At 44.3% G+C, this 13,289-nt stretch overlaps 1 protein-coding gene across 1 annotated transcript in view; it reads right to left on the reverse strand.

Moving 5' to 3' along the window:
• Positions 1–3,019: 3,019 nt before the first annotated feature.
• LOC117504783 (potassium voltage-gated channel subfamily KQT member 2-like) overlaps positions 3,020–13,289 on the reverse strand; it is a 344,945-nt gene continuing 334,675 nt past the window's right edge. The window contains 2 exon segments of the mRNA XM_034164283.1: positions 3,020–3,703; positions 3,787–3,962. Coding sequence (XP_034020174.1) covers positions 3,091–3,703; positions 3,787–3,962 — 789 coding nt within the window. The 3' untranslated portion in view covers positions 3,020–3,090.

A 13,289-nucleotide genomic window follows, 5' to 3' on the forward strand; every position in this document is an offset into this window, starting at 1 on the left:
GTTTTCCTGTGGCTACAGTCTGAAGCTGGATTGGCGGATAGTGTGAGCATGACGTATTCGCCTCTCACTCCTTCCAGGGAAGTGACTGACAGGAGCTGCACGGGTGAATCTGTTTCTGGAGGTGGAGGTTTTCCTTCCTGGAGGATTTAAGCACTGTAAGATTGCTGGGTGTGTATTCACACACCCACCATTAACTATTTCTGTTTCTGCCAGCAGTACCGGGTCTGACTGCTGAAGACAGTGGCCACCTGGGGCGCAGGGCTTGGCGGCTCCGGTGTTCTTCAGATCCGTTGGCGGTGGAAGTTGTGTGGGATCCGGCTCTTCTCTTGCCAGACATCTTCTATCTTCGAGCCTGCCCACACGTCACCTTGTGTATGATTGACGATCCACATTCTCTGTCATTGTCTGTATTTCGTTGTGCGATTCACAACATTAAATTGTTACTTTTTGGCTTATCCATTGTCCATTCATTAACGCCCCCTGTTGTGGGTCCGTGTCACGACACCTTCCCAACACTGGAGTTGCCTCACTGAATTCAGTCATGTAAAAGTCATATGAACGAATTAAGCAATTGTCCAATTAAATTCACCAGATTTGGTCTCTGTTTCAATGTTTTTTAAAAGTGCATGCTTCAAGCTTTATATTTTTTAAATTGTGTTAATAGGCCTACTGTAACCTGAATTATAGTAGGCCTATATGTGTCAGGGAATACTCATAAATTGGATATGGTCGGTCAGACGAGCTGCAAATGTGTTTCTCTGCTCAACCCTAAACATGGCAGGCTTATCAGCCTCCTAAGGTCAAAACGCCTCGCTGTTTTCAACGGCCTTGGTAAACCATTCGGCCACCCTCTTATCTTCTGCCCTCCCCAACAGTCAGTCTGGTGTTGTTAAGGCAACTCCAGACATTATGCACACAGTGACAAAATCTGATACAAACTCATCTGACTGATACAAACTCATCTCATGTGCACACATGACACACGCTGCCTCTCTACCTCCCACCCTGCCGCTCCCCTCAAGCTCGTGGCTGTGTGGGACATTGCGGTGCACCCCCCCCCCCCCCCCCCCACACTCACATTTCCTCAATTCAGATGGACTTTTTCAAAATTTAGCGTACACAAACAATCAAATGTATATGTGTAGTTGTTTTAATTCTGACATGTGCCATTATTACATTCAACTTGTAATAATTGTGGATTAATTGTATTTTTGTCTGAGGTGATTGGGTGTGAAGAAATTTCACTGCACTTGTAATGACAATAAATCTTTGTCTATCTATCTAATTATGGTTAATAATTTCTGCAATTTTTTTTGTGAATTTAATGGTCATATTTGGTGCGCAGAAAGCTGTAGTAAACAGTCTCACATTTCCTCATTCAACTGAGCTGAGAGCGCCACCTCGCCCAGGAGAGCAGAGGGAAAAAAAACACCTTCTGCTCTATCACTGGTGGAACTCCACTACATAAGCCAATCAGGATCATCAACCCACGTGGTGGCGTGTCTGAGGTCTTTCTGGACAAAACGCCACCAAAAGCAGACAAACACTGCCTCCTGCTGGACAGAAGCAGGAATGGCAAAATAAGGTTATTCCAATGCACAAAAATACATGTCTAACAAGTCAGAGAATCAGGTGCTCACAATTAATTATATCTGTTTTTGTTGTTTTTTATGTATTTATTTGTTTGTTTATTTTAATCAATTTAGCTTTGCAAAGGGACTGTATGACCCATTCAGAAACACTTTATAACTTTTACACTTAAGTTTATATTGTGATATATACCGTTACCATGAAGGGATTCAATTTATGTTGTGATATGAATTTTAAGTCATATCGCCCAGCCCTACATACTGTAACAGTCCATAGTTGCACAAGTTTTTCACAATTTATATCTCTATTACATACAGCATTTTATAATTTTATATACTTTTTTATACTTACAGTATTTTTTACTTTTTCCACCTATTAAAAAAATGCTTAGGTAAACGGCTGCCTTTATAAGCAGTGGTTTATACCTTTTTTTCTCTATCATATTTTCTGAGGTAAATGTGTACATGTGTCGCTTTGCAGCTAAATGCTCCATGATTCTCCACACGTCTAATGCTGTTTTAGTGGCTGTGAAAGCATTGTCCTATGATGTTTATAGCAGTGTCCCGTGTGCCAACACTGACTATTTAATATTCAGACTAAATGCTGGACCCAATAAACTCAGTTTTGTCCTGAGTGAAATGTTGAACCCAAAACAACTGGAAATGGTAAATGGAATTCATTTATATAAGCAGTTTTCCATCTGCATCAGAAGCTCAACGCGCTTTACATTGATGCCTCACATTCACCCATTCACACAAACACACACACCGTTGTGAGACTGCTGTTATGCAAGGCAATGATGACACACTGGGAGTGGCTACGGGATTAACGACCTTGCCCAAGGACCTTTAGAGGTTTTCCAGTCAGGCTAGGTTTTGAATCGAGGATCCTCTGGTCTGAAGCCCAACGCTTAACCACCAGACCATCGCCTCCCCGTGGGATAGAAACAGAGCCAAGGTTCAAAGATGTCAGAATTCCTCTTCAGCTGCTAATTTGCTGTTGTGGGCCCATCTTGCAAGCTGTCATGCACTTTGGTGTAGCCCAGAGTGAGACGTGTGACTGGTCTTTGTTATCAGCATGTCTAAAGTCCGGACTCCCTGTGAAAACCGAACCTTCCTGTCCTATTGTTTTTCTTTTGTTGTTTTCAATTCATGTTCCGTTTGTATGAATGTTGTCATGATTCTTATTAGACACAAACCCCCAGACAGATTAGCAGAAGGAGAACTGGTCCTGTTTCAGCTTTGGTTTTGGTTCTGGGTCGGCATAGTTACAGAGCTGATCCTGATCAGGTTGTGGTGTGACGGTGGTTGATGTTTGGGATTTGATGGGATCTTGTGGTTTTTGGTCCATCAGTTCGGTCTGACTAAGTCTGCATATAGGATGAGGTCATGTGATCCCGATAGCTGAACCAAATTAACCAAAAGCGGGTTTGTCTTTGTCGACTGTGAGTTTGCTGGTGTTTAAATTAACAGGTTTCTCTTCTTTTGTTTGTTTGCAGCTCTACTTGACCCCAGTCCAGGCGGCGTCCGAGTGCGGTGAGGGAGCGCACAGCTCCGAGTCGGAGTCTGACTCTCCTTCAGCAATGTACGGCTGGACAGCGGAACAGCGGGCAGCTCCTCCTCCCTGGTGGTCTCCCAGGTTGGCCGAGGAGGAGTAGAAGCTGGTGTTGAGAAAATCCATGTTTTCTCTGGACTGTGAGATGGAGAAGCCGCTGAAGGAGCGCTCTAGTTCCTCATGGTCCACAGATGGGATAGATAGGGACATATCACTGTCGGGCTTCACCTCCTCTGCTCCTCCTCCCCCTGTCCCGTTCACTCCTTCCCCTCCTCTATCTCCAGCGCTGTGGCGGTTTGATCTGCTGCCGTTATGTCTCTCCCCAGCAGGAGGAGGTGGCAGTCGAACCAGAGATCTGTCGCTCAGTGGACTTGGAGTGTTGCCCTGGCTGTGCTGAGGATGGGGTGGGGCTTGCTGATGGAACTGGGAGCTCACTGGCTGCCAGGAAGTGGAGGGCGGGCAGGTAGGAGTACTGTAGTTCCTGTGTGCGGTGGAGCTGCTGGAGCGAACCATCTTGGTGGCAACACGGCTCTTCTCCATGTGGTCACCAGGCAACACCCTGCAAGCACATTAAAATCACCATGAGACATATGGGATTATAGGTAAACGTGAGGTGTGTGCTGGTTCCAACATGACACTGACTGCAGGATCTTGACTATGGACTGGCTCTTGTCCAGGTGGTCCACTGGACTGTGGTAAGGCGGCGCTGGGTCCGGCTCTTTGGAACCAAAATAAGCATCAGTCTCAGCCTGAGGGATTCCCATCCGCTGGATGTAAATGTTGACCAGAAAGTCTAATTTCCGCTCCATAGACAACACCTGAGAGATGAGAATGCAAATTCATGAAGAACAAAGCTGACGTTTGTGGAAAAACAGCAACAGTTATAACTCCAGAAAAAATAAAGGACAATTCTCACAAAAAGAAAAATTAACATCAATCAATCAATCAATCAATTTTTTTTATATAGCGCCAAATCACAACAAACAGTTGCCCCAAGGCGCTCCATATTGCAAGGCAAGGCCATACAATAATTATGTAAAACCCCAACGGTCAAAACGACCCCCTGTGAGCAAGCACTTGGCTACAGTGGGAAGGAAAAACTCCCTTTTAACAGGAAGAAACCTCCAGCAGAACCAGGCTCAGGGAGGGGCAGTCTTCTGCTGGGACTGGTTGGGGCTGAGGGAGAGAACCAGGAAAAAGACATGCTGTGGAGGGGAGCAGAGATCGATCACTAATGATTAAATGCAGAGTGGTGCATACAGAGCAAAAAGAAAAAGAAACAGTGCATCATGGGAACCCCCCAGCAGTCTACGTCTATAGCAGCATAACTAAGGGATGGTTCAGGGTCACCTGATCCAGCCCTAACTATAAGCTTTAGCAAAAAGGAAAGTTTTAAGCCTAATCTTAAAAGTAGAGAGGGTGTCTGTCTCCCTGATCTGAATTGGGAGCTGGTTCCACAGGAGAGGAGCCTGAAAGCTGAAGGCTCTGCCTCCCATTCTACTCTTACAAACCCTAGGAACTACAAGTAAGCCTGCAGTCTGAGAGCGAAGCGCTCTATTGGGGTAATATGGTACTACGAGGTCCCTAAGATAAGATGGGACCTGATTATTCAAAACCTTATAAGTAAGAAGAAGAATTTTAAATTCTATTCTAGAATTAACAGGAAGCCAATGAAGAGAGGCCAATATGGGTGAGATATGCTCTCTCCTTCTAGTCCCCGTCAGTACTCTAGCTGCAGCATTTTGAATTAACTGAAGGCTTTTTAGGGAACTTTTAGGACAACCTGATAATAATGAATTACAATAGTCCAGCCTAGAGGAAATAAATGCATGAATTAGTTTTTCAGCATCACTCTGAGACAAGACCTTTCTGATTTTAGAGATATTGCGTAAATGCAAAAAAGCAGTCCTACATATTTGTTTAATATGCACTTTGAATGACATATCCTGATCAAAAATGACTCCAAGATTTCTCACAGTATTACTAGAGGTCAGGGTAATGCCATCCAGAGTAAGGATCTGGTTAGACACCATGTTTCTAAGATTTGTAGGGCCAAGTACAATAACTTCAGTTTTATCTGAGTTTAAAAGCAGGAAATTAGAGGTCATCCATGTCTTTATGTCTGTAAGACAATCCTGCAGTTTAGCTAATTGGTGTGTGTCCTCTGGCTTCATGGATAGATAAAGCTGGGTATCATCTGCGTAACAATGAAAATTTAAGCAATACCGTCTAATAATACTGCCTAAGGGAAGCATGTATAAAGTGAATAAAATTGGTCCTAGCACAGAACCTTGTGGAACTCCATAATTAACTTTAGTCTGTGAAGAAGATTCCCCATTTACATGAACAAATTGTAATCTATTAGACAAATATGATTCAAACCACCGCAGCGCAGTGCCTTTAATACCTATGGCATGCTCTAATCTCTGTAATAAAATTTTATGGTCAACAGTATCAAAAGCAGCACTGAGATCTAACAGAACAAGCACAGAGATGAGTCCACTGTCCGAGGCCATAAGAAGATCATTTGTAACCTTCACTAATGCTGTTTCTGTACTATGATGAATTCTAAAACCTGACTGAAACTCTTCAAATAGACCATTCCTCTGCAGATGATCAGTTAGCTGTTTTACAACTACCCTTTCAAGAATTTTTGAGAGAAAAGGAAGGTTGGAGATTGGCCTATAATTAGCTAAGATAGCTGGGTCAAGTGATGGCTTTTTAAGTAATGGTTTAATTACTGCCACTTTAAAAGCCTGTGGTACATAGCCAACTAACAAAGATAGATTGATCATATTTAAGATCGAAGCATTAAATAATGGTAGGGCTTCCTTGAGCAGCCTGGTAGGAATGGGGTCTAATAAACATGTTGATGGTTTGGATGAAGTAACTAATGAGAATAACTCAGACAGAACAATCGGAGAGAAAGAGTCTAACCAAATACCGGCATCACTGAAAGCAGCCAAAGATAACGATACGTCTTTGGGATGGTTATGAGTAATTTTTTCTCTAATAGTTAAAATTTTGTTAGCAAAGAAAGTCATGAAGTCATTACTAGTTAAAGTTAATGGAATACTCAGCTCAATAGAGCTCTGACTCTTTGTCAGCCTGGCTACAGTGCTGAAAAGAAACCTGGGGTTGTTCTTATTTTCTTCAATTAGTGATGAGTAGAAAGATGTCCTAGCTTTACGAAGGGCTTTTTTATAGAGCAACAGACTCTTTTTCCAGGCTAAGTGAAGATCTTCTAAATTAGTGAGACGCCATTTCCTCTCCAACTTACGGGTTATCTGCTTTAAGCTACGAGTTTGTGAGTTATACCACGGAGTCAGACACTTCTGATTTAAAGCTCTCTTTTTCAGAGGAGCTACAGCATCCAAAGTTGTCTTCAATGAGGATGTAAAACTATTGACGAGATACTCTATCTCCCTTACAGAGTTTAGGTAGCTACTCTGCACTGTGTTGGTATATGGCATTAGAGAACATAAAGAAGGAATCATATCCTTAAACCTAGTTACAGCGCTTTCTGAAAGACTTCTAGTGTAATGAAACTTATTCCCCACTGCTGGGTAGTCCATCAGAGTAAATGTAAATGTTATTAAGAAATGATCAGACAGAAGGGAGTTATCAGGGAATACTGTTAAGTCTTCTATTTCCATACCATAAGTCAGAACAAGATCTAAGATATGATTAAAGTGGTGGGTGGACTCATTTACTTTTTGAGCAAAGCCAATAGAGTCTAATAATAGATTAAATGCAGTGTTGAGGCTGTCATTCTCAGCATCTGTGTGGATGTTAAAATCGCCACTATAATTATCTTATCTGAGCTAAGCACTAAGTCAGACAAAAGGTCTGAAAATTCACAGAGAAACTCACAGTAACGACCAGGTGGACGATAGATAATAACAAATAAAACTGGTTTTTGGGACTTCCAATTTGGATGGACAAGACTAAGAGACAAGCTTTCAAATGAATTAAAGCTCTGTCTGGGTTTTGGATTAATTAATAAGCTGGAATGGAAGATTGCTGCTAATCCTCCACCCCGGCCCGTGCTACGAGCATTCTGACAGTTAGTGTGACTCGGGGGTGTTGACTCATTTAAACTAACATATTCATCCTGCTGTAACCAGGTTTCTGTTAGGCAGAATAAATCAATATGTTGATCAATTATTATATCATTTACCAACAGGGACTTAGAAGAGAGAGACCTAATGTTTAATAGACCACATTTAACTGTTTTAGTCTGTGGTGCAGTTGAAGGTGCTATATTATTTTTTCTTTTTGAATTTTTATGCTTAAATAGATTTTTGCTGGTTATTGGTAGTCTGGGAGCAGACACCGTCTCTACGGGGATGGGGTAATGAGGGGATGGCAGGGGGAGAGAAGCTGCAGAGAGGTGTGTAAGACTACAACTCTGCTTCCTGGTCCCAACCCTGGATAGTCACGGTTTGGAGGATTTAAGAAAATTGGCCAGATTTCTAGAAATGAGAGCTGCTCCATCCAAAGTGGGATGGCTGCCGTCTCTCCTAACAAGACCAGGTTTTCCCCAGAAGCTTTGCCAATTATCTATGAAGCCCACCTCATTTTTTGGACACCACTCAGACAGCCAGCAATTCAAGGAGAACATGCGGCTAAACATGTCACTCCCGGTCTGATTGGGGAGGGGCCCAGAGAAAACTACAGAGTCCGACATTGTTTTTGCAAAGTTACACACCGATTCAATGTTAATTTTAGTGACCTCCGATTGGCGTAACCGGGTGTCATTACTGCCGACGTGAATTACAATCTTACCAAATTTACGCTTAGCCTTAGCCAGCAGTTTCAAATTTCCTTCAATGTCGCCTGCTCTGGCCCCCGGAAGACAATTGACTATGGTTGCTGGTGTCGCTAACTTCACATTTCTCAAAACAGAGTCGCCAATAACCAGAGTTTGATCCTCGGCGGGTGTATCGTCGAGTGGGGGAAAACGGTTTAAAGATGTGAACGGGTTGGCGGTGTACACGGGGCTTCTGTTTAGGGCTACGCTTCCTCCTCACAGTCACCCAGTCGGCCTGCTTTCCCGGCTGCTCGGGATCTGCCAGGGGGGAACTAACGGCGGCTAAGCTACCTTGGTCCGCACCGACTACAGGGGCCTTGCTAGCTGTAGAATTTTCCACGGTGCGGAGCCGAGTCTCCAATTCGCCCAGCCTGGCCTCCAAAGCTACGAATAAGCTACACTTATTACAAGTACCATTACTGCTAAAGGAGGCCGAGGAATAACTAAACATTTCACACCCAGAGCAGAAAAGTGCGGGAGAGACAGGAGAAGCCGCCATGCTAAATCGGCTAAGAGCTAGTAGCTACGCTAAGCTAGCGGATTCCTAAAAACACGCAAAGCGAATAATGTGTAAATAATTTAGAGGTGATTCAGCAGAAGGAGTGCTTTAGTTAAGGCACGTAAAGATTACACTGGGAAACAAATCGTAATCTAGATAACTAGATCAATCTAACTGCGCAGATCAAACAGCTAACAGATACAGAAAAACACCGCTGTGCTCCGGAACAAGAAGTGATACAATACCGCAGTGAGAGCCGACCACCAGTAGAGTCAAGTAAAAAAGTAAAAAAAAAATAAAATAAAAAGGTAAAAAAGTAAAAAAGTCTTGAAAAAGACTATTAGTTCAAAGTCCAAAGCAGCAGGTAGCAGTCTCTGTGTAAACAGTCCCAACAGAGAGCCAAAATTAACAGATACAGCAAAACACCGCTGTGCTCCGGAACTCACAAAATCCTTGCAACTTCATCTGATCAGAGATACAGTAATGAGACCGCCACCAGTCTAAAGGAACCCCTGACACTTGCGCAGCTTTGATCCGCACACTTGCACGCACATCGTCGTGATGATCCCACCCACTGTGTTCCCAGCTGGATGCCGTGCTTTGTTCCACTGGTTGCCATGCGCTGTGTGCTGGACACTGTGTATATAAAATAATTATTTCGTAGGGGATTAATCATTTTCTGTCTGAGTTAGCTGTTGAAAACACCTCTAATCGCTTCTGGAATCACAGAGGAGCGCTCCAGCTGCTGCTTTTCTCACGCGCATGCTGAACGAGGTGGAGAACGCATTTGGAGCCATCTAAAAAGGTAATTATTTGTCATGTTTACACTGTCATGGCTTGGTAAAACAGCATGTTCTTTCCTTCTTATGTGCAGCTGTACAAGTATGTTTATGATGGATTTAAAATCTTGTTATAATTGTTCAGACAAGCTGCACTCTGATATGGTGTGCTGACGCAATCACTCACACTGTTCACTTTTTCTTTACTCGACTTGATGAGCTCATGCACGCATGTGCTCATGCACTATCAAGCATCAACGTGCATCAACACGTAGTGTTGGCGAGTAGATCGCACAAAAGTCAGAGCCATTTCACATTTGTTGGACGGCTTTGATCTGTGAGATTTTTCAAAATTCTCTTTGCACCCTTGCACATGGCGGCACACATCTCACGTTAAGTCTACACCGGTTCACAGCGAGTTTACTCACCAGTACGACACACTGCATACAGGTGCATGAATCAAAGTCATGCAAGTGTCGGGGGCCTTAAATCTGAACTCATTAAGTCATACAAATAACGGAGTCGAATGCATCAGGAGACAAAGAGTCACATGTGCACAGCATCAGAGTAATAAAAGTACAGAACAAATCTCCTGCACGTTGCCCACGGGCACTCTTCTGGATACCACAGTAGGTGACTTGCACCCCACCGAGAGCAACAGATGCCATCACATCACATGATATTCATTTCCATGGAGAGGAAGGACTCGTGTCACAATGGTCCTGAGCTGCGATTCCATCATTCCAGAAATCTGTGTGCCAAGCTTCCTGACGAAAAGCTTCCAGTGACTTCTTCTCTACCGTCGTCCCCCACACACATCTATGCAGTCACACTGCAAAGCTTGCAGAAGACCCAGCAGCACCAGACACTGACCGACCGTGTTCCTGAAGGAGAACCAGGGCATACCTACCATTTTAAGATTTTTTTTTGACCACCCCAATTACAATGAAGTTGGGATGTTGTGTGAAATGTAAATAAAAACAGAATACAATGATTTGCAAATCTTCTTCAACCTATATTCAATTGAATACACCACAAAGACAAGATATTTAATGTTCAAACTGATAAACTTTATTGTTTTTGTGCAAATATTTGCTCATTTTGAAATGGATGCCTGCAACACATTTCTAAAAAGCTGGGACAGTGGTAACAAAAGACTGGGAAAGTTGATGAATGCTCACCTGTTTGGAACATTCCACAGGTGAACAGGTTCATTGGAAACAGGTGAGTGTCATGATTGGGTATAAAAGGAGCATCCCCAAAAGGCTCAGCCATTCACAAGCAAAGATGGGGTGAGGATCAACACTTTGTGAACAACTGCATGAAAAAATAGTCCAACAGTTTAAGAACATTGTTTCTCAACATTCAATCACAAGGAATTTAGGGATTCCATCATCTACAGTCCATAATATACTCAGAAGATTCAGAGAATATGGAGAACTTTCTACATGTAAGCGGCAAGGCCGAAAGCCAACATTGAATGCCTGTGACCTTCGATCCCTCAAGCGGCACTGCATTAAAAACAAACATCATTGTGTAAAGGATCTTACCACATGGGCTCAGGAACACTTCAGAAAACCATTGTCAGTTAACACAGTTCGTCACTACATCTACAAGTGCAAGTTAAAACTCTACCATGCAAAGCGAAAGCCAAACATCAACAACATCCAGAAACGCCGCCGCCTTCTCTGGGCCCAAGCTCATTTGAAATGAACAGACACAAAGTGGAAAAGTGTGCTGTGGTCTGATGAGTCCACATTTCAAATTGTTTTTGGAAATCATGGGGTCGTGTCCTCTGGACAAAAGAGGAAAAAGACCATCCAGATTGTTACCAGCACAAAGTTCAAAAGCCAGCATCTGTGATGGTATGGGGGTGTGTTAGTGCCCATGACATGGACAATTTACACATCTGTGATGGCACCATCAATCAATTCCTCCGCACGTCTTTCATTACAAAATCTCCTGTAACAGCGGAATGTGCCGCAAAAGTGCTGATGTCCACCTCTTCTGCAATTTCTCTGGTAGTCAGACGACGTCCCGGATCAACACAGCCTTCACTTTGGAAACAATCTGGTCGTTTCAGCCTGTTGATGGCCGCTCGGAGCGCGGCGCGCCCTCCACCGCTGTGGGCTGTCTTTAATCCGGTTGTAATGCTCCTTAATCTGTGTGACGCCCAGTGTATCCTCACCGAAAGCCGTCTGAATCTTCCGAATGGTTTCCACCTGGCTGTCTCTCACAGTTTCTGGAAAAATTTGATTCAGCGCTGCTCCAATAGCTCAGCCATTTCCCTGACAATGAAAATCCGACGAGGGGGGTGGACCAGTGCTCACTCAAAGCCTGCCCACAGGCGAATGACACAACCGACACGCGTGAAAAAACTCACGCATGCACACGAAGGTTCAAGCTTGGCTGATGCAAGCGTACATGATTCAAATCCATATAGTTTTTGAAAAAAATAAAAAGGTCGGATAGTTTTCTAACAGACCTCATAAGAAATTCCAACATTCATTTGCATCATTTAATAAGACAAGTGCAACAGGGTTTCTTCTATTGCTCAACTCTCGAAAATGTATTAGCTCTTAGTTGCTTCACTGTATCATGACAGAATCACCTCTTTAAACTTCTTTTTAAACCTTCTCATGTCTGGACACCCTCTCAGCGCTTCACTAATTGAGTTCCAGAGCTTCACACCACAGACTGAGACACAAAAACTCTTTCTGGTAGTGACTTTCTGGTAGTTTCTGGCATGTTTGAATTTTAGTGCACCTCTCAGATTGTATTCCCCTTCTCTCTCCAAAAACTGTTTTTGAACATTATCAGGCAAACTATTATTTTGTGCTTTATAAATTATACTTACAGTTAAGTATTCTACCAGATCCAAAAATGTCAGTATTTTAGATTCAAGAAACAGGTGATTTGTGTGGCTCCTGAAGCTGACATTATGCATAATCCTAATGGCTCTTTTTTGAAGACGTGGGCCGCTGAAGAGGAGGTACTTGTTGGGAAAGTGTAGTGACACGGACCCACAACAGGGGGCGCAAATGAACGGACAATGGAGGAAGTCAAATAACAACACTTTACTGTTGTGAATAAGCACAACAAACACAGCAGATTACAATAATAGTCAATGAAGTCAATTCACAAAAATGTGTCGCGTGGGCAGGCTCGAAGATAAGAGACGTCTGTCCAAAGCAGAACCGGAACCACACGATTTCCTCCGCCACCGAACCCCGGGAACACTGGAGCCGCCAAGTCCCGAACTCCCAGGTGGCCACTGCCTCCGCTTGTCGGATCTGGTACTGCTGGCGAGGAACAAAAACAGTTAGATGTGGGTGCGTCTGCACCCAGCAACACGTATGGTGGAAAACCACCTCCACCTCTCGTCGGAAAAAAGGAAACAAAATATCTGCTATCCAACACACAAAGTAACAGGTATTCCTGTCAGGAAGACAACAAAGTCGGCTGAGTACGTTACCTCCTCGGTAGAGCGATATCTCGGCAAAGAGGTGGAGATGTCGTCCTGCTGATATACCACTGCTGATCAGATGATTGGTGACAGCTGTTGTAGGCGATAAGTGACAGCTGTCACCCCGGCTGCTCCTGTGAGGCGGCAGCGCCCTCTGGTGCCTGGAGCCCGCACTCCAGACAGGGCACCCTCTGGTGGTGGTGGGCCAGCAGTACCTCCTCTTCAGCGGCCCACACAACAGGACCCCCCCCTCAACGTGCGTCTCCTGGCGCCCGACCAGGCTTGTCCGGGTGGCGGCGGTAGAAATCGGCCAGGAGGGCCGGGTCCAGGATGAAGCTCCTCTTCACCCAGGAGCGTTCTTCGGGTCCGTACCCCTCCCAGTCCACCAAATACTGGAAGCCCCGGCCAATCCTACGGACATCCAAGAGCCGGCGCACAGTCCAAGCCGGCTCGCCATCGATGATCCGGGCAGGAGGCGGCGCCGGACCCGGAGCACAGAGGGGTGAGGTGTGATGCGGCTTTATCCGGGACACATGGAAAACAGGATGGATCCGCAGTGAGGCTTCAGCTTCCGGCCTCACTGCGGAT

The sequence above is a fragment of the Thalassophryne amazonica genome, chromosome 3 (assembly GCF_902500255.1).
Source record: "Thalassophryne amazonica chromosome 3, fThaAma1.1, whole genome shotgun sequence".
Lineage (NCBI taxonomy): Eukaryota > Metazoa > Chordata > Actinopteri > Batrachoidiformes > Batrachoididae > Thalassophryne > Thalassophryne amazonica.